Genomic DNA, 27327 nt, shown 5'->3' with positions numbered 1-27327 from the left:
GATTGGGTTTTTTTTCCCCCCCTCACAAAAACTGAAACATTTTGGATAAAAACCAAAACAGTTTTTTGCAGAAATTTCTGTTTAGTCAAATAGCCATTTTCCATTGTAAAAACAGCTGGACAGAAAAATTTTAACCAGCTATAATCCATCGTGTGTGTGTGTGTGTGAGAGAGAGAGAGAGAGAGAGAGAGGTTGATAATATAGCTAACACAAGTTTTACTTTTACTGCAATGTAGTCTGTGAAGCCTCTTATCATAAGGAAACTTTATATAATGTAGATACACGTGTGTGTTTATATACGATAACCACTAACAGCAGCTACTAGAATTAAGGCTGCAATAGAGTTCTCATTCCAATTTCCTGTTTTCCACTCCCACAGCTTTCTGAAAACGTTTCCCTCCTGGGCTGACATGGTTAGTCTCTGCCAGAAGGTAAGTCTTTTTTTGGGAGGGGGAGGGGCCAAGGTGTTTTTTTTTTTTTTAAAGAAGGAATAACTATTTTCAGCAGTTTTTATGATGAAAGAGTAAATATATATAAGATATTAAAAATACAGACATCCCTCCCACTTAAAAAAAATTCAACAACCTTTTTCCTCACATCTGAAGAAAGGCTGAAGTTTGAAACGGCAACCTCAGTCCTTCTGTTGTTTTTAATAAGCTGCGTGTGTTTTGCTAAGTTCTAGTGGTTTTAAAATGGTTTCAAAATAATGTTCGGAAAATGCAGCAGGAGCCGGCCTTTGACTTTTAACAGTGATTGCTGAGTGGTGCAGGTTGGTTGGAACTGACATCTAAAGTCGTCGCTCGTCTTCTCCTTGGCCCTGGACATTCCTTCCCTTTTCTCACTCTCTTTACCTACCGCTCCTTTTTCTTTTCTCAGAGCTTACATTTTCGGTAGGTTGCAGCCAGTAGGGGCCAACCTGCTCACGCATGACCAGTCTGACATTCCATGCATCAGAGCCCAGTAGTACATATGCACATTGTTGGCGAAAAGACACACAAACATAACCGGTTTTGTTTTACATGTAATGAATAGTAGATCAACATGTGTAAACACGTGAAAATGATGTGGTCCAGATTCCAAAGGCCAAGTTGCTGTAGGTCATTCTGTCGGCAAACTCTGACGGCCACAGTTGTTTCTGCGATCAAAATTTTCATATGTAGAGTCTTGCGCTTGTTGCCTGCCAACAAAAGAGTCGAGAAAGGGAAAGGCTAGTGTGTCCGTTGGCAGTAAATATAAATGCTGGCTTCCCTATGCAGGGCTTCGGAAATGATGCTATTTGAGAACTCAGCTGATTTCAGATCACAGTTCCAGGGCGTCAGAATCAACCTGATAACCCATTTTATTTGAAGTTGGTCCTACCATCTTTTGGTTTGTTTGTTTTTTAGTTTCTTATGTTTGTACGTAGTGTTTTTCATCCTCAAGGATCCAAAAGCGTCTCACAAACTATATGCATACAGCACTACGGCCCTGCAGCTGCTTCGGAGCCTCAGACCACAGGGACAAACCTCTCCACTCATGAGAGGTGTCATGGGATCTTTAATATTCACGTGGAGGAACCAGGACCTTGGTTTTTAAGCGGTCATCTAAAGGGAGACAAAAACAACGAGGAGTCCGGTGGCACCTTAAAGACTAACAGATTTATTTGGGCATAAGCTTTCGTGGGTAAAAACCCCACTTCTTGGTTTTTTTACCCACGAAAGCTTATGCCCAAATAAATCTGTTTGTCTTTAAGCTGCCACCGAAGTCCTCGTTGTTTTTGTGGATACAGACTAACACGGCTACCCCCGGATACTTGATAAAGTGACATAGGGCATTTCCACCCCACATAGCTTCTGGCAGTATAGCTATGTCAGCAGAGCCCCCTAGTGGAGATGTAGAGTATGCCAATAAAAGCTGTTCTGCGGCATAACGACACCACCTTCCCGAACAACATTAGCAACGTCGACAAAAGCTTTCTTCTTTTGGCACAGTTAAACCTGTGCCGGGGTTTTGTTGACATAACAATGTGGGCTGGGGAGGCAGATATATTGTTAGTTTTTATATAATCAGTAGTATGTCTAAAGGTACATGTGTCTTATTAACTCTGTTTTCTCCTAGAACTCCAGGAAGAAATCACAGCCAGTGTGGAACCAAATGTCCAACACTATCTGTGATTTGGGGGGCGTGTCATAACTATAAAGGGAAGGGTAACAGCTGTCCTGTGTACAGTACTATAAAATCCCTCCTGGCCAGAGACTCCAAAATCCTTTTCCCTGTAAAGGGTTAAGAAGCTCAGGTAACCTGGCTGGCATCTGACCTAAAGGACCAATAAGGGGACAAGATACTTTCAAATCTTGGGCGGGGGGGAAGGCTGTTGTTTGTGTTCTTTGTTTGGGAGTGTGTTCGTTCTCGGGACTGAGAGGGACCTGACATCAATCCAGGTTCTCCACATCTTTCTAAACAAGTCTCTCCTATTTCAAACTTGTAAGTAAATAGCCAGGCAAGGCGTGTTAGTTTTCCTTTGTTTTCTCAACTTGTAAATGTACCTTTTACTAGAGTGTTTATCTTTGTTTGCTGTACTTTGAACCTGAGACTAGAGGGGAGTCCTCTGAGCTCTTTAAGTTTGATTACCCTGTAAGGTTAATTTCCATACTGATTTTACAGAAATGATTTTTACCTTTTTTCTTTAATTAAAAGCTTTCTTTTTAGAACCTGATTAATTTTTCCTTGTTTTAAGATCCAAGGGGTTTGGATCTTGATTCACCAGGAGTTAGTGGGAGGAAGGAGGGGGGATGGTTAATTTCTCCTTGTTTTAAGATCCAAGGGGTTTGGATCTGTATTCACCAGGGAATTGGTAAAAGGTTTTCTCAGGGCTTCCCAAGAAGGGAATCTAACTGGAAAATGGTGGCAGCGGAACCAGAGCTAAGCTAGTAGTTAAGCTTAAAAGTTTTCATGCAGGCCCCTACATTTGTACTCTAAAGTTCAAAGTGGGGATCCAGCCTTAACAGGGTGTGTGATTTTTTTCCCCCCAGGCTCCTTGCTGGCATAGCTATGCCAGCAAAACTTCAGAGTGTAGACCAGAAGTGGGCAAACTACAGCCCGCAGGCCACATCCAGCCCGTGGGACCGTCCTGCCCGAGCTCCTGGCCTGGATGCTAGCCCCGGCCCCTCCTCTGCTGTCCCGCCTCCCCGCAGCCTCAGCTCACTTGCTCCGCTGCCGGCACAATGCTCTGGGCGGAGGGGCTGTGAGCTTCTGGGGCAGCGCAGCCGCAGAGCCCAGCCTGACCTGGTCTCTGTGCAGTGTGGTGGCAGCGGTGGCGTGGCCCGGCTCCAGCTGGGTGGCGCGGCTGTAGCGCCGCCAGCCACTGGTGCTCTAGGAAGCGTGGTAAGGGGGCAGGGAGCAGGGGGGTTGGATAGAAGGCAGGGGTGTGGATAGGGGTTGGGGGAAACAAGGGGATGATTGGGGGCAGGGGTCCCAGGGGTCAGTCAGGAAGGAGGGAGAGTTGGATGGGGCAGCAGGGGGCAGTCAGGGGCAGGGGTTCCAGGACCAGTCAGGGGACAGGGATAAGGTGTGGTTGGATGGGGCAGGAGTCCTTGGGGGGGCATCAGGAATGAGAGGAGGGGTTGGATGGGGTGGCGGGGGTCCGTGGGTGGTCAGGGGACAGGGAGCGGGGGTGTGTGGATGGGGCAGGGATCCCAGAGGGGGTTGGATGGGGCAGGAGTCCCGGGGGAGGGGCAGATAGGAGTGGGGGCTGGACCACGACCTCCTCCCCAATCGGCCCTCCATACAATTTATGAAACCCGATGTGGCCCTCAGGCCAAAAAGTTTGCCTGCCCCGGGTGTAGACCAAGCCCACAGACACAGTCAAATGCACAGAATCCAGTTCATCAACCTTGTCAAGGGATGAGTCACTCCTGGCAGGGTTGGAAGCCGTGTTTCTGGCACAGCGAGATGTTTTCCACATGATATTTACCATGTTGTCAGGCTAGATCTACCCTTGAGTTCAGTAGAAGGCAGCTAACACATTTTTAAAGATTAGTTTACTCCCAAACATTTCCTCCAGGCTACAGATGTTTGTGGTTCATTTTCAAGGCTCAGCCTGGAACAAGTGTTTTGGGAGTGTCCAAATTAGCCTTAAAAATTGCATTACATACCTGGAGCCAATTGACAGTCAGTAAGGGTAAAATTTTGTCATGGCTATTTTTAGTAAAAGTCACAGACAGGTTGCAGGCAATAAAAATGATTCACCCCTCTAGTGTGCAGACCAAGGTGCTGATATAAAGGTGCTTATATCAGTATAGCTTATTTTGGTATATTGATACAAGCACCTTTTTACTGGTGTAACAGTCCACAGTAGAGGGCTGCCTTGATTCACGTCTATTTCTAAAGCAATATAGTTTCATTGGAACAAAAACTGTGTATAGACCAGCCCTTAGATTCTAAGGTTGTTACCAAGTCAAGGCTAAGTTGCAGTTCCCTGCTTAAAAAGGAAGGCCAAGCTTGTTAACATGACAGAAGACATGATGTTCTTACCTGGACAGTCTGGCTGGGGCTGTGACATGACCTGTGAGGTAAGAATAAAGATGCAAATTAGTTTCCTGCCAATTTCATTTAGGAAGATCTGAGATTCCAGCATTGATGGTGGGTTTCTGAACCACAAGGAATGGGAAAAAAATTCCTTAAGTTCTGTTTATGGTTAGTCTTTCAATATAGTGGGAATGATGTCTAAATACAGGGAGCAAAGCATCTCGCTGCTCCTTTCTAGATGTGATTTGCTTTGTTATCATTTCCTTTGATTTTTCAAGGTGATTAGTGGCTCCCGTACATCTTCAGCACAAGGAAGTGTCATTATAGCCACAACAGTCCGAGTGCAGCATGAGCTACTCTGAGCTCAGACTGGGAGCCTCAGATTAGTCCTGGCTTTGACGTAGCATAATAAGGATGCTGAACTGGCCTGGGACTTGGGAGACTTCCCTGGCACAGACTTTTTGAGTGACCTTGGGAAAGTCGCTGACTTCACCCTGTGTCTCAATTCCCCACCTGTAAAATGGGGATAATATTTCCCTACTCCAGCCTCATTGGCAGGGCCGGCTCTAGGATTTTTGCCGCCCCAAGCAAAAACAATTTTGGCCGTCCCCCCCCCCCCATTTTTTTCTTACCCCGGCCCCGCCTCAACTCCACCCCTTCCCCAAATCCCCAGCCCTGCCTCCTCCCTCTAGGCTCTCAAGCCTACGAGGGAGGGAGGGGGAGAAGCAGCGCGTGCGCCGCGGCCACTCAGTCTCCCCCTCCCTCCCAGGCTCTCAAACCTGGGAGGGAGGGTGAGCAGCGGCGCGCAAATCAGCTGTTTCGCGCGCCGTGGCTGCTTGGGATCTCCCCCTCCCTCCCAGGTTTGAGAGTCTGGGAGGGAGGGCGAGCAGAGGCAGCGAATCAGCTGTTTCGCGCGCCGTGGCAGCAGCAGCGGAGGTGAGCTAGGGCGGATGGGGCACATTTTTAGGGGCAGCAGGGGCGGCATTCTGGCGCCGGCCATGCCGCCCCTAAAAATGTGCCGCCCCAAGCGCCAGCTTGTTTTGCTGGTGCCTAGAGCCGGCCCTGCACATTGGGGCATTGTGAGGATGAAAATCCATGAATGATTGTGAAGCACTCAGCTAATATGGTGACGAGGGCCACGGGAGTACCCAGATAGACAGTGATTCTCCCTCCGTGGAACATTGATGCAGCAAGTCTCGGAACCGGGCTCGATCTACAGCGCTAAGAACAGCTGTGTGGACATTGCCGCTTGGGCTGGAGTTTGGGCTTTGAAGCCCACCTCCTCACTGGGCTTCAGAGCCTGAGCTGCAACACCTGCACAACTAGTTTTAGTGCTGTACCATGAGCCCAAGTCTGTCGACCTGGGCTCTGAAACGCAGTGCTGTGGGCTGGGTTAGACGTACTCTCTGTGGCCTTGAGCAAGTCCCTCAACCTCTCTGCTTCGGTTTTGCCATCTGTGAAATGAGGCTGATGATACCGTGAGGATTAAACCATTCTGTGAAGTGTACTGAAGGCAAGCTGTGCCGGTGTCTAGACGCAAAGCATTAATAATTAGTCTGTTTTAAAATGGCGCCTCCCAGCCATACATCTTGCTTCCTAGACCCATAGTGTTAGACATATGGAAATGCCTGTTTACTGTGTCTTTTAAAAAAATACAAGGGCCCAATCCAGCAACCCTGTAACTAGCAACTGAGGAGTTTCGCGTTTCTCCTTCTTTGCTTATGTTATTTGCTTGGATTTTCAGTTATAAACATCCCCAGAGGAGGAAAATCCTGGCTGATTGCATCTTTTTCTTTCCGCTGAGTCCCCGCACTAGTTAACAGTCTGATTAAACACAGCGAATGGTATGAAAGCAAATAAATGACGGCACATACCTGCCCTCCAAAAAACAGCAATTCCTAATATCGCCAGCAACACCAGTACTTTTATTCCTAGCGTTACAAACATCAGGATCACAATCAAGGAGCTGCTCGCCGCTTTGAATTTATAGAAATACACGGCTCCCTCCGCTCGCCCGTGGCTGTTAACGGCTGTGCACGTGTATTTTCCATCGTGAGTCAGGGAGCGCAACTCTTTGGTTATCTGGTGGTTCACGCTTGTGACTGATGTGGCATTGCTGAAGAGAGGGCCGGTCCATGTCAGAGAGGGCAATGGCTCCCCTTCGGCTGTACACCGCGCTCTGAAGGTACGGTCCTGGTTGGAGCCGATGGTGATGTTAACAATCCTGGGAGCAGCTGCGCGGGTCACAAGAAGTGATTAAAATCAAATGAAGATTCAAATCCCTCGCTGGTTTGGGGCTCAAAGCATTTAGTGCCCGTGTTGGCCTGAACTGATTCCTAGACTGCTATGATTTTGTAACTTCGGGATCCAGTCTCTCATCGCTCCTTTAACATTTCCTGTCTCTTGATTTCCTCATCACCCCTGTGCTTCAGAGAGAAGCACTGGGTTTGAGCAAATAGGGCACAGGCCTCGGAGTCAGGGGATCTGAGTTCCTTCCCTGTTTTATTATAACTGTTGCTATTGTGGTGATTAAAAATAGAAAGAATGTCGTCAATCTAATTTCCCCTTCGCTCTCTATGTGGTTTGGTTTATTTATTGTTAGTGTTTCATGCCGCCTGAGCAGTGAAAATAGACTAGTCAGTTTCAGAGCCAATCGGATGGGGGCCAGGAAGGCCATTTGGCCTGGCCTCAAGCTCAAAGGGGACCTCAAATTAAGACACTTGTAAATTTTTAAGCATTTGATAAGTTTTATGCGCACGAAAGCTAGATTTTTCCTCAATAATTCGTGCATTTGCACAGAAAGGCTAGAAATGCATTTGTTAAATAAAAAAATATTCAAATTATGTCTTACTCTTTTTTTGGTGCCTTATTTTGTTTTCATGTGTCATCATTTTTCATTTTTATTAGGGCGAAGGGCCTCAAATGCTGGAAGCGGCCTGGGCCTCTCTGGACCTCTGAGAGGGCCTGGTCAGTGTCACATGCAATGTGATTCTTATGCAATAGCCCAATGCCTGCAATGACTGGACTGCAAATACAGCGTATCCCTACGTGGAGTAGTTGTGTGAATGAATTCATGGGTGTGAAGTGCCTTCCTCAGATGGAAAACGTCACCCAAGTGCAGACAAATACGTTCTTTTCAAGGTTACTGCTATTTTTTAAAAATAGCCTCAGGCACTTTGCAGACTGCATGCCACAGGCAGGGCTCACTCATCCATTGCTGAACCTTGGACAGTCTTTGGGGGTGCAATACTGCTGTTAATGCATACCAGTAGTGCTACACCCAGGGCCGGCTCTAGCGTTTTTGCCGCCCCAAGCAGAAAAAAAAAAAAAAAAAAGCCGCAATCGCAAGTGGCGGCAGCTCTACCGCCGCTTCATTTCACGGCAGCAATTCGGCGGCAGGTCCTTCGCTCCGAGAGGGAGAGACGGCCCCGCCGTCGAACAGCCTGACTTGCCGCCCCCCTCTTCATTGGCTGCCCCAGGCACCTGCTTGCTAGGCTGGTGCCTGGAGCCGGCCCTGGCTACACCCAGCAAGGGAAGTGAGGAAACTTCTCCAGATGGAACGAGACGGGGGTGTTATTCAGCCGGATGATCAGCCAATGGTGGTTTTCAGACGGGGGTGCGCACACCTCGAGGGGTATGCAAGATCTCGTCAAGGGGTGCTCGACACAAATCCTGTAATGGTGGACAGTGCACTTTGTTTAGTAAGACGTGGCAAGCTGAGCCTAGGTATATTACGACCCTATCTCAGATGGGGTACACGGTAGATTTTGGAAAGGGGTATGCAGCCTAAAAAGCTTGAAAACCACTGAGCTAACAGAACCGTGGCCCTGATATTGCTGTGAGCTCTGCACAGTTGGACCCTGCATCCGTGAAAGCCCTATTGATTTCAATGGCTGCAGCATGGTTTAGTGCAGGGGTAGGCAACCTATGGCACGTGTGCCAAAGGCGGCACGCGAGCTGATTTTCAGTGGCACTCTCACTGCCCGGGTCCTGGCCACCGGTCCGGAGGGCTCTGCATTTTAATTTAATTTTAAATGAAGTTTCGTAAACATTTTAAAAACCTTATTTGCTTTACACACAACAGTAGTTTAGTTCTATATTATAGACTTATAGAAAGAGACCTTCTAAAAACGTTAACATGTATTACTGGCACCTGAAACCTAAATTAGAGTGAATAAATGAAGACTCAGGACACCACTTCTGAAAGGCTGCCGACCCCTGGTTTAGTGGATAGGGCATGGCACCGGGACTCAGGAGACCTGGGTTCTGCTACTGACACTGAGCTGCTATGTGTCCTTGGGCAAATCGCTTCACCTGTCTGGGTCTCCACTTCCCCTCTTTCCCGTTGTCGGTTTAGATTGTGGACCCGTCAGGGTGGGGACTCTCTCATACTATCTGTCTGTTCAGCGCCTGGTATGATGAGTCCCCCAGCTCAGTTAAGGATCTAGGTCAGGGGTGGGCAAACTACGGCCCGCAGACTGGATCCGGCCCGCTAGCCATTTTAATCCGGCCCTTGAGCTCCCGCTGGGGAGTGGGGTCTGGGGCTTGCCCCACTCTGGCGCTCCAGCCGGGGAGCAGGGTCAGGGGCCGCTCCACACAGCTCCCGGAAGCAGCGGCATGGTCCCCTTTCCGGCTCTTACACATAGGGGCAGCCAGGGGCCTTTGCTTTGCACACTGCCCCCGACCGAAGCCCCTCTCATGCAGCTTCCATTGGCCGGGAACTGCAGCCAATGGGAGCTGCAGGGGCGGTGCCTGCAGATGGGGCAGCGCGCAGAGCTGCCTGGCCGCGCCTCCACGTAGGAGCCGGAGAAGGGACATGCCGCTGATTCCGGGAGCTGCTTGAGGTAACTGCCACCCGGAGCCTGCACCCCTGAGCCTCTCCCCACGCCCCAACCCCCTGCCCCAGCTCTGATTCCCCTCCTGCCCTCCAAACCCCTCGATCCCAGCCCGGAGCACCCTCCTACACCCCAAACTCCTCAACCCCACCTCAAAACCTGCATCCCCAAACAGATCCCTCCCCTCCTCCCCATCCCAAACCCAATCTGGTTCTTACTCCAGGTGGCCAGAAGCCAGCCCTTTTCCCTGCCACAGTTCCCCCTAGATTCTATTCTGGTTCTTAAATTGTACATGTCAGCATAGTATCCGAGCGCCTTAGATGCTCAGGAAAATGTCCTGTACTGATGTAGAGCTCCTCAGGAATGACTAGATTGGTTCATTGCTGTGGCTTTGTCTACACTACCGCTGGATTGACACTCCGGAGATTGATGCACCGGGGGTTGATTTTACGGGTCTAATGAAGACCAGCTAAATCAATGGCAGATCACTGTCTGGTCGACCCTGGTACTCCACCCGGAACAAGAAGAGTAAGGTAAATCGACAGGAGAATGTCTCCCATTGACCCAGTGCAGTGTAGCTACTGCAATAAGTTGACCTAAGCGATGTCGACTCCAGCTACGTCATTCACGTCGCTGGAGTTCCGTAACTTTGGTCGACTTACCCCCGCCCCGTAGTGTGGACAAGGTCTCAGTGTGAAGTTCAGTGGCAACTAGCATGGAGTGGTCCCTCCAGCTTCCACATTCTTCCAGCTCTCTAGCCTCTGTTGGTAGCACCATTAGAGCTGATGTTCTCTTACCTGTCAAATGGAGCCTTATCCCAGTCCTGCTTTCGTACTTGTCATGAAGATCCCCAGAAAACTCCACCCGGCAGAAGTATCTGTTGCTGTCGCTCCAGGTCAGGTTGTCGATCTTGATGGAGAGATTATTGTGCCTGGGGTTCCCAATCAGTTTGTACTTGTTCTTGTAGCTCACTGCAGTTTTACAGAGGTCACTCAAGCTGTGAGTAACGCATTTGAACACCACCATCCCATCGTAAGGTTCCTTGATCCTCCAAATGGCTGTGAGGGTCCGGTCATATGTTTTGTGGGGGTGTGTGAAAGTACAGGGCAGAACAACCGCCTTTCCAATCTCACCAGTAGCATCTGATGGAACCTGAATGGACCAGCCATTGGACTGCAAACCTGGAACCAAAGGAACTGGCTTCAGAAACCGGAATAGCCCATAAAGGCTGATGTTCCAAACCTGAAGAATGACTTCCGCCCCCCCCCCCCATAAATCAGGAGATCCTTGCCTTACCCTGTGTCCTACCTGATCCATCCTTAGTGAGCTTATAGATACTTCATTGGCTCCATGCATTTTATATCCTCTCTTTCTTGTGCTAGGAGCCATCTCATAGTTCTCTAGGTTATGTTATGCCTTTGTCTTTTGAGGGTGATCAAGCCCTTTCACCCAGTGGGTTGAGCAGCTCCAACAGGAGCACACACATTAATGTGCCGCCTTCTTCATTGCACACTAAGAATGGTAGCATTCTCCGTAGGGAGGTTGTGGCTTCTGACATTTCCAGAAGTCCACCTTCTGTTGACCCGGGGACATGTTATTTGTGAGTCACCACACAGTGATGGGCTCTAAAGGCAGACATGAGAGATGCTGGCAATACTGATCTAACGAACATGGCAAGGCTGGAGTGCGCATGCCAGTTCCCAGCACCTTCCCCCAAGTGTCTTGGAGGAGAGAGACAGTCTTTGACTGTTAGAGGAAAACAGTCAGTGGTAGAGGCAGAGCACTGGCACCACGGCAGTGGAATGTTATCTTACCCTACAGCTGCCAGTAACTTCCGTAAACCGTCCCTTTCCCCAGAACAACACCATGAATTCCCCACACAGAAGTGTTGCAGGAAACATAAAAAAAATCTCTCTCTCTCTGGACCAAATCCAGCCCTGATAAAAACCTAGTTGCAGTTAGTGGGAACTGCCATTCCTCCGTGCCAGGGTCAGATTTGATCTCTGCTGTCTGATAATCCTTCTCTTGAAACCTCTTCACAAAACCAGCTCTCACCTGAGTGGAATACACATAAAAGTGTCAGAATCTGATGTCGTTACCTTGATGGGCAGCTAATAACTGAGCTGCCACAAACAGAGCTTCTGGGAAGGCTGCTCTCAGTTCTACATATTGGTGGAAGCAATAACAGCTGCGGCACCAGGTAACGCTTCCAGGAATATGTGGTGTGGCCCAGTATCTTATAGATCAGGGGTGGGCAAACTTTTTGGCCCGAGGGCCACATCTGGGTATGGAAATTGTATGGTGGGCCATGAATGCTCATGAAATTAGGGGTTGGGGTGTGGGAGGGGGTGAGGACTTCGACCGGGGGTGCGGGTTCTGGGATGGGGCTGGGAATGAGGGGGTTGGAGTGCAGGAGGGTGCTCCGGGCTGGGACCGAGGGGTTTGGAGGACAGGAGAGGGATCAGGGCAGGGGCAGGGGATTGGGGTGTGGGAGGGGGTCAGGTGTGCAGGCTCCGGGCAGCACTTACCTCAAGCAGCTCCCGGAAGCAGCGGCACATCCTCCCTCCAGCTCCTATGTGGCGGTGTGGCCAGGCGGCTGCGCACTGCCCCATCCACAGGTGCTGCCCCTGCAGCTTCCATTGGCCGTGGTTGCTGGCCAATGAGAGCTGCAGGGGCAGTGTGTGGAGTCCCCTGGCTGCTCCTACGTATAGGAAGCAGAGGGGGAACTTGCTGTTCCTTCCGGGAGCCGAGCGGAGCCCCGGCATCTGTAAGCCCCTGACCCTGCTCCCCGGCTGGAGCTCAAGGGCCAGATTCATATGTCTGAAGGGCCGGATGTGGCCCCCAGCCATAGTTTGCCCACCTCTGCTATAGATCTTCCCTGACAGCTCACTGCAGATGTAACTTTTCCCTGAGTATCAGAGACCGGGGTAGATAGAAAAACTGAATGGCTGGTGTCCAAAAGGGCAGAGCACTCTCGGCTCCACTTGACTTCCCTGGGATTTGTGGATTAGTGAACACGGGGTAACTGCCTAGATAGGTTAGGTAGAGACCACAGGTTGTTTTATTTACACACGTGATGTTCTTCCATGGTACCTGGCAGGTATCTCTGGGGCTGTACAACTAGCATCAGCCAACTGAATGCTTTCGGGGGGAGGGATAGCTCAGTGGTTTGAGCATTGGCCTGCTAAACCCAGGGTTGTGAGTTCAATCCTTGAGGGGGCCATTTAGGGATTTGGGGCAAAAATCTATCTGGGGATTGGTCCTGCTTTGAGGAGGGGGTTGGACTAGATGACCTCCTGAGGTCCCTTCCAACCCTGATAGTCTATGATTCTAAGGGGCAAAAGCCAATGTAAGGGCAAGTATATATGCAAATTATTATTTATTTTATTAGATTTCCTATAGATTGCCCCTCTCTGGCCCACGGTGTTTTATATTTTAGTGGCTGCTGTGTTGTCAGTGGAAAACATCTTAATTTTGAGGTCACAGACCAAAGCCTATGATGATGAGCTTGGTTAGCATTCATCTTGGATCCTGAAAAAATCAGGCAAAAGAGATCTCCTTGCACACTGATAACGATCTTATACTCAGATGGGCCTTGATCCAGAAAAGAAGACACTTAAAGAGAGGCTTCACTTTAAGCATGTGCTTAAGTCCCATTAAAATCATATGCTTTAAAGCTTTGCTAAATCTGGGCCATAATGTCATCTATCCATAATTTTATATGGATATGAATCCTAAATTCGATGGGCTGATTTATGAATCACAGGTGTAAGCATTGCATTGCAGCTCCGTGTGTATGTGGGTGGTGGGTACGCGTGCACACACATTAATTGTGTCTACCAGTGAAGGGCAGTCAACTCTAGAGCAAACTACGTTCGTTGTATAATAGCTCCCAGAGACACTACACAACAGTGCGGGGCAGGCAGAGAAAAATGCTGTAACCGTTTGAAAATGCAGGGGGAATTTAGGTAAATATAAAGTCCTGAGTTGGAATTTGGCTGTGATACTGGGATTAACCCCCCTACATGTTCGGCAGAGTCCTGGGCTCTCTCATGGCTGCAAAGAGTCAGAACGTTGGTCTTTTCCATAAGTTATTAGCCATATTTAGTCATTATTGTCACCTGGAATTTCAGGGCACTGTAAAGCAGCATTCTGGATCTACAATTCCTATCGAATGAGTTGCATCGCGCAGTTCCATTGGCGTCTCAGCTGAGCAAGAAGCCCAACAGTGATAACAGAGACAGGGATAGCAGTCAGAACTCACCCTTCTTGAAGATGCAAAGTAGACATGCAAGAAATAGCCCAAACCCTTTCATGTTCGCTGGTGCTCCTCGCTACGGACGGATTTCGGATCAGCAAACCAGCATTGTTCACGCCAAAGCCGAGTGGTCAGACACGCAATCCCAGGCTGTTTGGCTGGGGAATGGAAGCCTCAGTGGTTTCCCTCTCCCCGGAGGGAATGAGTGAGTTCAGCAGAGCTGGCGATGGGGCTGGTTAAAAATACTTTTGTGGTCAGTCACGTGGAAAACACAAAGGGAGCTCAACATCTGATCATTTTCCACCAGTGGGAGGGGCCAAGAAATCCCTGCTGAACATCTCGGTTTGTAACCTTTATTGTACACGGGTGAGCCAAAGTGACAAAGGCCCTAAGTGCTCCAAACCCATTGACCCATGGGGAAGTTATAAGAGTCTGACAGACTAGGTCAACAAGTGACACCCTGGCTCCTGTGGCTTGAAGGGGGCTGTTCTTCCTCCTCCCTCCGCCCCCCCCCGGCTGAGACTGGCTAGGCTTCTGCACCAATCCCAGATGGCTCAGCTCCGGGGAGACAGGCAGGGCCTCAGGGGCCTGGAGCCAGAGGTGCACTGGGGGCAGAAAGGAGCAAGGGGTGGGGCCAGGGGGTGTAGAGTGTAGAGGAGCCCTGGCCAGCCAGCTGAGAGGAGCAAGTGGTGGGCGGGGGGTGGGTAGTGAGGTCTTGGGGCACAGTGCAAGTGGAGTAGGCCGGGACCCCTTCTGAGCATGGGCCTGGCTCCATGGAGCCACTGGCGCCATTGTAAACCTGGCACTGCTCATCAGCACTTTCTAGAGCTATGGTACCATGAGGAAGGATGTGCTAAAAGGAGGCACTTAGGGTAGGAGCCAGGCAGGGCATGTGTGCTGCTGAGCGTGCACACTGAAGATATACAGGGGAAGGAGAAGTGGGACAGAATGGGAGGAGACCAGTGAAGGGGCTGGGGAAGTGGATCTGTTAAAGACCACAGAAGGGCCATGAAAAGTTTTGGAGAGAACACAAAGACAGGTCAAGTGAGAGCTGGAGAACACAACACACGCAAAAGTATTATGGGGAGGGCTGTAAACTGGAATAAAGCTGCTTAGATTGGGGAGATATTTCACTAGCTATTTACAGAGTGGAGTTCTAAGGAAATTAATTAGTTGCCTAAAAAGACAAAACCGGGACACTTTATATCCCATATTAGAAATATTTCTTAACAATAGGGGTCAGGAAGATCTGACAATGAAATAAATGATGGTGTGCAGGAATCAGGTCCCCATGACTGGAGACATTCAGAGAGTGTGCTAGTGGGGTTAGTGAAAGTGGGTTTACTCCGTGTGTGTACCGCACCTAGCACAATGGGCTCCCGTCTCGGTTGGGGTCCCTAGACACTAACTATAATAATAAATAACAGACTCAGATCCAATGATCCCAGAGGTCCCTCTCTTAACCCTGACCCATCTGTCTGTCTGATATTGTTGGCTCAAGCCTTTCAGGATGAGTTTTGTGGCCTGAAGCAGCATTTGAGATAATCTCTTTGTACGACTCGCTTTGTCCAGGGAGGAGATAGTTAAGGGAGCACATAAGGAACTCTGATGTGATTCATTGTGCGGCAGAAGGTGAAGGAGCGTAGCTGCATCAAAGACCCTTATTTCCCCTCACAGCTGGCTGTTGCTTTTCAGAATGCACTTTAAAAATATGTAGCTGTTTTTCATTATTTCAATCTTTCTCCTTCACAGGCTGCCTCCCCAGACTGAAATCAGTGATCAGTGCTTTGGGAGCATGAGACACAGTAGAGCCTAGGAGAATATGGACTATGACTCTATGGGTTGGATTCTGCTCAGTGTCACAGATCTGCTGAAAGGGGTCTCTGGTTTAGAATGATGCCTTTGCTATGACATCTTGCTGGTCTGTGCATCTTATCAGTGTCTTTGGCTTTTAAATTTACTTACTCCAACTACCAGCCCTACAGACGGTACTTATTGTTGGAAAATCATGGTGGGAAATAACCCTGGTTTTGTTCACTTTGTACATGATCATAGCTTTTTGAAAGAGATGGTCTAGTTCATCCACAAGTTATTGGGCTTGAGGCAGGACTCAGTGGGTGAAATGCTTTGGCCTTGTTATACAAGAGGTTAGAGTGGTCCCTTCTGGTCTTAACATCTATAAATTGCTGAACCAGTGCTAGAGAATTTTAAATGAGCATAGCAGTGACCCTGTTGCTGATGGTGGAGGAAGCACAATATCTTCCATAGCTTTCGTGGCTCTGTTTTGTTAGGGATAAAATCCTGCTCAATGTCAATTCAAGATGTGATTTGAAACAGACATGGCTAGGGATCAGATGTTTGCAGTACCAAGTATGGAGGGGCAATTTTTGATCATTTTTCTGGTAATAATCCCACATTATTACATTCTGTTCAGATTCGAACACCACTATGCACATCAACATGGTGTCTGAGTTTGTCTATGACTCTGATGAATCATAGCAGTTGGAGATGGAAAAGAGCTCTTTAAATCATCAAACCTAGTCATTGCTAACCCAGAATTGTTCCCAACATCCAGTGCTCTGTCCTATTTTAAATGACTCAGGAAGAGAGCTGCCACCACTTTCCTTAGAAGAATATTCTACCGATCGCATTTTCCTTTGCTCTATTTCATACCACAACACACTTGGACCACCTTTGCTGTACACTGCCTTTAAACTGAGATATGTACGCGACTCCTCTGAGTTTTAAATACTGTTAGGAACTACATGCACTGGTTTTGTCTGAATTTGAAGTGGTCTTTTTATCATTTGCAATGCTTTTGGTGATGCACATTTAAATCTGAAAGAGCTCTGCTGTCTAGAGAGATATGGCCTGCTTGTGTTCAGTTCATTGCAGACTATCAGAGAGAGAGGAGACACACCCTGTGTTCTCACGGAGATTGTCCTTTTGTCCTTCCTTGCTGTTATTGGTCATCTGAAATAAATCATTTGAGACTGAGCTCCATGCTTGCTCAAAATCCTCACACCAAAGCTCCCACCCTCATAGGGTGACCAGATGTCCCGATTTTATAGGGACAGTCCTGATTTTTGGGTCTTTTTCTTATATAGGTTCCTATTACCCCCCCCACTCCCTGTCCCGATTTTTCACACTTGCTGTCTGGTCACCCTACACCCTCACCAGTTCCATCTGGGTTTAATTCTTTTCAACGCCTCTGGTTGCAGTGAATATTTCAGACAGCTATGACTGAGGAATTATCCACCAGGTGGTGCTCATAGTTAACGGCAACAGATGTTGCTTAGTAACTGTGTTGCCATTTCAACTCCACAGTATTACACTTGCTACGGCCCACCTCTTTCTGCATAATGGTCTTTTGATGCTGTTATGCACCTTCGGGCTTTGTTCTATGTTCCAAAAATAATCACGTGGGCATTGGAGGAGCTTTAAATTCTTCTTCGAGTGTGTACAAGAGTTTGCCGGGGCTCAACCCTCTCCGGGGCGGCGGGAAGCCACACCGGCTCACTACACACCGTTGAGCTGGGGGGATTCGTGCGGCTGTGGGGTCTCCCTCGGCAGCTCTTGCTGTAACCGGAAGAAACGCGGTAAGCCCGACGCTGGCTCAGGGCGGGGCAACAATGCTAAGTCAGGGCTCAGGCCCTCAGTCAGGGCTGAGCAACAAATAAGTACCAAGTATTAAGCCCAGGCCCTAGGTCAGGGCGGGGCAACAAACGCTGATTCAGGAGCTCAGGCCCTCAGTCCGGGCTGAGCAATACCAATAGGGTCAAATCCAGGCCTCGGTCAGGGCGGGGCAATGCAAAGTCAGAGCTCAGGCCCTCAGGCAGGGCTGAGCAACCACAGTAGGCCCCAAACCTCCAAAAGCCTGGGAGAGGGGGAGACGACCACCCACGGGTTGGGTGACAGGGGGAACACAGACCCTCCCACTTCACTGCGCCCCAGCCCGAGGCCCTAGCAGCGGCAGAAGGCCCGTTGCTTAGTCAGTGGGGATCCTGGCCGCAACACACTGACATGGGCTCTGGCAGTGCTGCAGCCAGACTGGGGTCAGCTGCCCCTGGGTTACTTCCACACTCCCCCTGAGGTAGTACCTGGATCTGGGTGTTGTCCTCCGGGGGGTCCAGTACCCTGGGTTCCTCTGGGTAGTGGGCAGGCAGCAGGCCCGGCAGCTGCTCTGGGTAACGGGCGCAGGGCAGGCCCCGCAACTCCTCCGGGTAACGGGCGCAGGGCAGGCCCCGCAACTCCTCCGGGTAACGGGCGCAGGGCAGGCCCGGCCAGTCCTGGCGGCTGCCTTGGGCCGGGGGGTCTTCCCAGTCACGAGCTAGGCTGGAGACGTCTGGTCTCTCCAGCGGCTGGGGCCTGACTGAGCTCTGAGGTCGAGCCTTTATACTTCCGGGTCGCCGCCTGACCCTCTGAGGGGCGGGCTCAGAGCTCCCTAGCTCCGCCCACTCTGGCCTTCGGATGGGCTCTTCCTCCTCCAGGGCGGTGGGGAGCCACACCGCCTCACCACCTCCCCCCCTCAAGTCGGGCTCCTGCTCGTCAGGGCCAGGCTCTTCCATCCCTCCTAGGCGGGACACAAAGTCTGCGTTCGCATGCTCCGTACCAGCCCTGTGCTGGATGGTGAAAGCATAGGTCTGTAAGGCCAGATACCATCGCAGTAATCGGTCGTTATTATTTTTCATTTTCATCAACCATCGGAGGGGAGCATGGTCTGTGACTAGCGTGAATGGAGCCCCAAGGAGGTAGTATCATAGAGCGTCACAGGCCCACTTCACGGCAAGTGCCTCTTTCTCAACCACCGCGTAGTTCTTCTCCCGGGGAAATAATTTTCAGCTGAGGTATAGAACTGGGTAGTCTTCTCCATCAACTTCTTGGGACAGGATGGCCCCCAGCCCCACCTCTGAGGCATCCGTCTGGAGGATGAACCCCCGGTGGAAGTCCGGGCTGTATAGGACCGGATCCTGGCAGAGACACGTCTGGAGTGTCCGGAAGGCATCTTCACAGTCTGGGGACCACTGCACCTGCTGGGGGCTGTCCTTCGTCAACAGTCCTGTTAAGGGCGCTGCGATGGAAGCAAACTGGGGGATGAACTGCCGATAGTATCCGACGAGCCCCAGGAACTGTCGGACTTGGCGTTTCGTGGTGGGTGTCGGGCAGGCTGCCAGGGCTTGCACTTTCCCGACGAGGGACTTCACTCGTCCTCCCCCTATAGTGTATCCTAGGTACGTGGTCTCTTGCTATCCGATGCTGCACTTTTTCAGGTTGGCCGTCAGTCCCACCTGTCACAGGGATCTCAGGACCGCCGCTACCTGTTCCAGGTGGTCTTCCCAGTGGCGGCTATTGATCACGACATCATCCAGATAAGCTGCCGCATAGTCACGATGGGGCCNGCCCTGTGGACGGCGCCCATACAACAGTTCAAATGGGGAGAACTTGGTTGATGACTGGGGTACCTCCCGGATGGCTAACAGCAGGGGAGGGAGCAACTAGTCCCACCGGCATAGCTCCTCCGGGGGGAACTTCTGCAGCATCTCCTTGAGGGTCCAGTTGAATCGTTCCACCAGCCTGTCCGTCTGCAGGTGGTAGATGGAGGTGCGTAGTTGTTTAATCCCCAGCAGCTCGCAGACCTGCTGTAACAACTGGGAGGTGAAATTGGTGCCTTGATCTGTTAGGATTTCTTGGGGAAGGCCCACCCAAGCAAAGAACTTCACCAGTTCCCCGGCGATAGTCCGGGCGGTGGTGCTCCGCAACGGAATAGCCTCTGGGAAACGGGTGGCGTAGTCCATGATGACCAGGACATACTGGAACCCTGAAGCCCTTTTTGGGAGTGGGCCCACCAGGTCCATGGCCACTCGTTCAAATGGCGTCTCTATTATAGGCATGGGGACAAGGGGTGCCCTGGGTACTCGTGGCGGAGCGGCTAACTGGCACTCCGGGCAGGCGCTACAATAGTTCCTCACCTCCTGGTGAACACCGGGCCAGAAGAACCATGTCAAAATCCGGGCGAGGGTCTTCTCATGGCCCAGATGCCCAGCAGCCGGGATGTCATGCGCCAGCTTCATCACGGAGCGCTGGTGACACCGCGGTACCAGCAGCTATGTTTGGGGTTCCTTCGTGCGGGGGTCACGGTCAATCTGGTAAAGATGGTCCCGGCATAGTTCGAAGTGGGGCCACTGAGTTACGCATTGGGGGTCGATGATGGTCCCATCGACTGCTGCGAGCTGTTCATAGGCCCGGCTAAGGGTAGGGTCAGCTCTCTGGTCACGGCAAAAATCGGTATGGAGAAGGGGTTCGACCGCGCGCTCTGGCAGGGGATTGTCCTTTTCTTCGGTTCCTGTTTCGGGTTCCAGGGTCCCGTGCTCCTCTTCCGGTAGGGCCTCCTGGCACTCGCCTTCCAATGCCGGGGTCGACCAGAGGATCTCCTCAAATGCGGGCTAGTCCCGCCCCAGGATCACCGGGTATGCAAGTTGAGGGGCTAAGCCGACAACGATTCATCGGGTGCCGCCAGCCACTGTTAACGGGATCCAGGCACTAGGGTAAGGCCGGACATCACCATGGATGCACTGCAAGTGAATTTTTCCCTGGTGGGGGTCCACCCGGGGTCCCAAAGCCTGGCGAACCAATGTCTGGCCACAGCCGGAGTCAATCAAGGCCTGGGTTTGTACCTTTGGGTTCTTATATTTCATCACAGTATGTAGCTCATGCCAAGCAGGCTGTCAGTTACCAGGATATAGATGCTCCTGCCTAGTGATTGGAGCAGAAGTCAAGAATTGGAGCCCAGAGTGAGTGCTGGAGTCAGAGTCCAGGTGCCAGAGCTGTAGTTGGAAATTGGAACCTAAGGTAAGAACCAGAGTCAGAAGGCAGGCGCTAGAGCTCAAGTCAGAAAGCAGAGCCAGAGGTCAACAGTGGGTAACCTAGAGTGACGGCAAGGTACGCAACAAGGCAGGAGTGATCGTAGCCAGGACTTATGCTCCTAAATCAGTCCCATCTGAAAAAGGGATTTAGGATCCTAAGCCACTTCTGTGTTTTTGAAATCTTTCCCCTCAGTGAATTGCTCAGGGTCACATTGGAAGTCCATGGCAGGGCGGGGACTTAAACCCCAGCGTCCTGTGTTCCAACTAGCACCCTCACCCCTGGACCACCCTTACTCCATGACGGAGCTCAGCTGGGGCCTTTAGGAGTTACTGTCATCTGTGAATGTGAAGTGGTGGGAGCAGCTCTGAGCCTGGCTGAGGGCTTTCCTTGTTTTACTCCTGAGGGAATTCTGCACCAAAAAAACCAAAAATTCTGCGCACAAGATTTTAAAATTCTGCATATTTTAGTTGACAAAATAACCCAATATAATCACCCCAGTTTCAATTATTTTGGTAACTTATTTCAGTCTGTAACAATACAGACAACAAAAAAGATTCAGGAAATGGTTTTTCAAAAACAGATTCCGTACTAGGCATATTCATACAGAACTCTGAGTAATAATTCATTAAACTATAACCCAGAAACATATTTCCCGCACCCCTCAGAAGCAGTACAAAGGCTTGTGGGAGTCAGTGGTAATGGAGGAGCTGAGGAAGAGGGAAGTTATTGCTGGGAAGGAGGCTGGGTGTGAACTTGGAGGGTTGTTGGGTGTGGTAGGAAAAGTATAGGACAGTTTTTTGGGGGGAAGGCAGGGATTGTTAGGGAGTTTCCCCCACGTAGACCCTGGCTGACCCCTGGCCTCTCTCATTCACGGTCCACTTGAGTCTTGTATCAATAACTCCTATGAAGTTAATGAGAGTTCCTCCTTTCCTGTAGGACAAACCTTATAATCTGCCCTTTGCTGGAAACTTTGAAAACGGTTAGGCAGCTGGTGTGCTGTGACGGCTGCCCATTACGTTAGCCAATATTGTTTTGTTGTTTCTCTGTGCTCCACTGTCTGTCTGTAGCCACCTGTTGTCTCTTGTCTTACACTCAGTTGCAATTTCTTTGGGAGAAGGGTCCAACTTTTTATTGTGTTTGTACAGTGCCTAGCACAATGGAGTCTTGGTCCATGACTCGGAATTCTAGGTGCTACCACACTTTAACAGATAATAAATATCAGGCCCTATGAATTCTCCTGATTTCTTTGCTTTTTACTGTTTTTTCAGTGGCCGTACTTCTGAGTGGGCAAAGTTGCCACCCCAACATGCCCCTTCCTGGCCTAGCTGTAGCATTCCAGAATCTTGGGTCAGTTTCCCCCCATCTTCTTTTGGCCTACTCTGGTCGTAGGCATGTCCTGGCCGTCCAGCCAGACCACTTTATGGAGTCCCGTCCCTTTGGAGGACCTCGAGGCCTTTACCCAGTTGTGTCAGGCACCTCATGGCAGGCTTGTCTCTGCTACTCTAAACTGTCCCCTTCTATAACCACAGCCTTCTGTAGCTTGATTAACCTCACTGCTCTAGCCTCTCTCCTCCTCAGTCATTCTGCTCTACTCTCCTTCTCAGCATTATTTCTGTTGGCTTCCCAGGCAGTCCCATACACAATGGGAAATGACTGAGTAGGAAGGAGTACTGCAGAAAAGGATCTGGGGGCTATAGGGGATCACAAACTAAATGAGCGTCAACAATGTCACACTGTTGCAGAAAAAGCAAACATCATTCTGGGATGTATTAGCAGGAGTGTTGTATGCAAGACACAAGAAGTAATTCTACTGCTCTGCTGCACCACTGACTAGGCCTCAGCTGAAGTATTGTGTCCAGTTCTGGGCACTACATTTCAGGAAAGATGTGGACAATTAGAGAAAGTCCAGAGAAGAGCAACACAAATTTTAAAGGTCTAGAAAACACAACTGGTGTGGAAAGATTGAAAAAAATGGGTTTGGTTAGTCTGGAGAAGGGAAGACTGAAGTGGGACACAACAGTATTCAAGTACTTAAAAGGTTGTTATAAAGAGGAGGGTGATAAATTGTTCTCCTTATGCACTAAGGACAGGACAGGAAGTAATGGGCTTAAATTGCAGCAAGGGAGATTTAGGTTAGACACTAGGAAAAAATTCCTAATTGTCAGGGGAGTTAACCACTGGAACAAATTACCTAGGGAGGTTGTGGAATCTCCATCATTGGACAAATACCTTCAGGGATACGACTTAGTCCTGCCTCAGTGCAGGGGGCAGGACTAGCTGACCTATCGAGGTCTCTTCCAGTCCTGTACTTCTATGATTCTATGATTCCATGATTCTGTCCATCCACTCCTCTGAGTCTCCTTCCACTCCAAATGAGCTCATCCTACTCTCCCTAGAAATAAGCCCTGCTCTCCCGCCTAGATTAACCTTGTGCCTAGGTCTGGGGTTGGCAGCCTTCTATTGGAACGGCGCATCACGGTCACTGCAAGCGTGTTTAATGATTAATTTGCCCTGGCAATCGCGGCCAGTACATCTACTGGAAAAGTCTGTTAACGTGTATGGGGATGGAGCGGAAATCCTCCAGGGACATCTCCAGAAAGCTCTCCTGGTTGAAATGGGGTGATTTTATTAAGGGGACATTCAGAGGCGCCTGTTCCTGCTCTTCTGACCAGAAATGTTCCCCGCTGTTAACCACGCGGTGGGGGGAGGGGTGAAGTGATCATCCCAGAGAATCATGTGTGTGTGTGTGTGGGGGTGGTTTACTTGTGTTTGTGCCGCATGTTAACCGGGAAACCGCAGCCCCTCCTTTTACATTGAAACCCCATTTTAAATGGACAACCCAATTCATCCTTGATATGGGAAATGCGCTGCTGTTTGCAACCTTTCCCGCATGTTAAGAAGGTTAAAAAAGCCAAAACACTGTGGCCTACCATGGCTGCCTGCAAGCCGAAATATGCGACCTTGTAATGAAAGAGTGTACCCATTGTTCTCTAAAATGTGTCTTTTTTAACCACCTCTCCCTTCTCCTCCACCAGCTGCAAATGTTTCTCCTTCGCAGAGGCTCGTGAACATTAGAAAGAGAAAACGTAGAACGAGGGACGATATGTTCACGGAGCTGCAGATGTCCTCCCATGCTGATAGAGCACAGCAGAATGCGTGGAGGCAGTCAATGTCGGAGATGAGAAAAGCCCAATATGAACGAGAGGAGAGGTGGCGGGCTGAATCGCGGGATGAACAGAGCAAGTGGCGGGCTGAAGACGATAGGTGGCGTCAGCTTGCAGACAGACGGCAAGAGGCAATGCTCCGTCTGCTGGAGCATCAAACTGATATGCTCGAGCGTATGGTTGAGTTGCAGGAAAGGCAGCAGGAGCAGAGACCGCCGCTACAGCCCCTGTGTAACCAACAGCCCTCCTCCCCAAGTTCCATAGCCTCCTCACCAAGACGCCCAAGAACACGGTGGGGGGGCCTCCGTCCACCCAGTCACTCCACCCCAGATGATCGCCCAAGCATCAGAAGGCTGGCCTTCAATAAGAGTTAAAGTTTTAAAATGCAGTGTGTCCTTTTCCATCCCTCCTCCCCCACCCATCCCAGGCTACCTTAGCAATTATCCCCCTACTTCTGTGAGGAACTAATAAAGAATGCATGAATGTGAAAAAACAATGACTTTATTGCCTCTGCAAGCGGGAGGGGAGGGTGGGGTGGTTGGTTTACAGGGAAGTAGAGTGAACTGGGTCGGGGGGGGGGGTTTGGAGGGTTCATCAAGGAGAAACAAACAGAAGTTTCACACAGTAGCCTGGCCAGTCACAAAACTCATTTTCAAAGCTTCTCTGATGTGCACTGCGCCCTGCTGTGCTCCTCTAACCGCCCTGGTGTCTGGCTTCGCGTAATCAGCGGCCAGGCGAGTTGCCTCAACCTCCCACCCCGCCATAAAGGTCTCCCCCTTACTCTCACAGATATTGTGGAGCGCACAGCAAGCAGCAATAACAATGGGGATATTCTTTTCGCTGAGGTCTGAGCGAGTCAGTAAGCTGCGCCAGCGCGCTTTTAAACGTCCAAATGCACATTCCACCACCATTCGGCACTTGCTCAGCCTGTAGTTGAACAGGTCCTGACTCCTGTCCAGGCTGCCTGTGTACGGCTTCATGAGCCATGGCATTAAGGGCTAGGCTGGGTCCCCAAGGATCACGATAGGCATTTCAACATCCCCAATGGTCACTTTCTGGTCCGGGAAGAAAGTCCCTTCCTCCAGCTTTCGAAACAGAGCAGAGTTCCTGAAGACGCGAGCATCATGTACCTTTCCCGGCCATCCCACGTTGATGTTGGTGAAACGTCCCTTGTGATCCACCAGGGCTTGCAGCAGCATTGAAAAGTACCCCTTGCGGTTTACGTAGTCGGTGGCTTGGTGCTCCGGTGACAAGATAGGGATATGGGTTCCGTCTATGGCCCCGCCACAGTTTGGGAATCCCATTTCAGCAAAACCATCCACTATTGACTGCACGTTGCCCAGAGTCACTACCCTTGCTATCACCAGGTCTTTCATTGCCCTGGCAAATTGGATCACAGCAGCCCCCACCGTAGATTTGCCCACTCCAAATTGATTCCCGACTGACCGGTAGCTGTCTGGCGTTGCAAGCTTCCACAGGGCTATCGCCACTCGCTTCTCAACTGTGAGGGCTGCTCTCATCTTGTTATCCTGGCGTTTCAGGGCAGGGGAAAGCAAGTCACAAAGTTCCATGAAAGTGCCCTTACGCATGCGAAAGTTTCGCAGCCACTGGGAATCGTCCCATACCTGCAGCACGATGCGGTCCCACCAGTCTGTGCTTGTTTCCCGGGCCCAGAATCGGCGTTCCACGGCATGAACCTGCCCCAGTGACACCATGATTTCCACATTGCTGGGGCCTGTGCCTTGTGAGAGGTCTATGTCCATGTCAATTTCCTCATCACTCTCGTTACCGCGCTGCAATCGCCTCCTCGCCTGGTCCGGGTTTCGCCTTGGCATGTCCTGGCTCTGCATATACTCCAGGACAATGCGCGTGGTGTTCATAGTGCTCATAATTGCCGCGGTGATCTGAGCGGGCTCCATGATCCCAGTGCTAGCTATGGCGCCTGGTCAGAAAAAAGGCGCGAAAGTAGTATCTGATGGACCAGGAGAAGGAGGGAGGGCCGAGTGACGACATGGCGTACAGGTACAGGAACAGGGAATTACAATCAAGAAAGGTGGCTGTGCATCAGGGAGAAACACAAACAACTGTCNGCAGCCCTACGGCTGCCAGCCCCATGGCTATCACTCATGCTACACCGTCTACCGCCAAAAGGCAGTTAGCAGCTGCTGCTGTGTAGCAATGCAGTCCCACGTCTGCCAGCACCCAGAGGACATATGGTGACGGTGAGCTCAGCTGAGCTGAGCGGGCTCCATGCTTGCCGTGGTATGTTGTCTGCACAGGTAACCCAGGTAAAAAGGCGCGAATCTATTGTCTGCCGTTGCTGTGACGAGGGGGGAGGGGCCTGACGACATGTACCCAGAACCGCCCGCGACACTGTTTTGCATCATCCGGGCATTGGGATCTCAACCCAGAATTCAAAGAAAAGGCGCGAAAGGCGCTTCTCGGCTCTCTGAGCTGTGGCGCAAACGTAGTATCTGACGGACTAGGGGAAGGAGGGAGGGCGGGCCGAGTGACGACATGGCGTACAGGTACAGGTACAGGGAATTAAAATCAAGAAAGGTGGCTGTGCATCAGGGAGAAACACAAACAACTGTCACACAGAATGGTCCCCCCAAAGATTAAACTGAAAACCCTGGGCTTAGCAGGCCGTTGATTTGACGGAGGGAGGGGGAAGCAAATGAATACAGAGCAAATCTATTTTTTACATCTTAAGACGACGGTGCAGCGTGACTGATAGCCCTCGGCATCTTTCTGGGTGCTTGGCAGCAAATACGGGGTGGTGTATGACGATGGTCTTCAGGCCTATTGCACAATCGGCTGCTCAGGGAAGACTCTGCTAACGTACGATGGACCCAACTTGTAATAGGACGGCTAACAGTCGTAATACACCATTTACTGCCAAAAGGCAAGCCCCACGGCTGCCAGCACCCAGATCGCCGATGAAGGCTACCAGTCTACTGCACCGTCTACCGCCAAAAGGCAGTTAGCAGCTGCTGCTGTGTAGCAATGCAGTCCCACGTCTGCCGGCACCCAGAGGACATATGGTGACGGTGAGCTCAGCTGAGCTGAGCGGGCTCCATGTTGTCTGCACAGGTAACCCAGGTAACCCAGGTAAAAAGGCGCGAATCTATTGTCTGCCGTTGCTGTGACGGGGGAGGGAGGGGCCTGACGACATGTACCCAGAACCGCCCGCGACACTGTTTTGCATCATCCGGGCATTGGGATCTCAACCCAGAATTCCAAGGGGCGGCGGAGACTGCGGGAACTGTGGGATAGCTGTGGGATAGCTACCCATAGTGCAATGCTCCGGAAGTCGACGCTAGCCTTGTACTGTGGACGCGGTCCGCCGACTAGAGCACCTAGAGCATTTTATGTGTGGACACACACAATCGGCTGTATACAACCGATTTCAATAAAACCGGCTTCTATAAATTCGAACTAATTTCGTAGTGTAGACATACCCTGAGACTTTCTCAGTGTGAGGCAGAACCATACAGTGTTGGCTTTCCAGGCATTCTGTGAGGCCTGTCTGTCTGAAGTGGACTGGGGAAGGGCACAGGGATTGGGTTGTTGTCGGAGATTTAAGGAATGCACGGTGTCAGCCAACACATATATGTTAGGTTAGCATATTCCACATTATACAAATGCCTGACAGTTATAAGGGCCAAAATGGCCTATGTTTTTTCCCAGAGTTCTGTTC

General features: G+C 50.5%; 1 protein-coding gene across 1 annotated transcript; it reads right to left on the bottom strand.

The window, feature by feature from the left end:
* Nucleotides 1-1008: 1008 nt before the first annotated feature.
* On the bottom strand, nt 1009-13900 carry SIGLEC15 (sialic acid binding Ig like lectin 15). Its single transcript, XM_034774958.1, has 5 exons — nt 13606-13900; nt 10139-10522; nt 6381-6740; nt 4513-4543; nt 1009-1177 (listed from the first exon to the last, which is right to left on the bottom strand). Exons 1-5 carry the CDS (start codon nt 13655-13657, stop codon nt 1099-1101), a joined length of 906 nt encoding a protein of 301 aa, XP_034630849.1. The 5' UTR covers nt 13658-13900; the 3' UTR covers nt 1009-1098.
* Between the last annotated feature and the right edge of the window lie 13427 nt (nt 13901-27327).

The sequence above is a fragment of the Trachemys scripta genome, chromosome 6, assembly GCF_013100865.1.
Source record: "Trachemys scripta elegans isolate TJP31775 chromosome 6, CAS_Tse_1.0, whole genome shotgun sequence".
Classification (NCBI taxonomy): domain Eukaryota; kingdom Metazoa; phylum Chordata; order Testudines; family Emydidae; genus Trachemys; species Trachemys scripta.
Note: the sequence above shows the minus strand (reverse complement) of the source record. Positions and strands in the feature narration are given on the sequence as shown.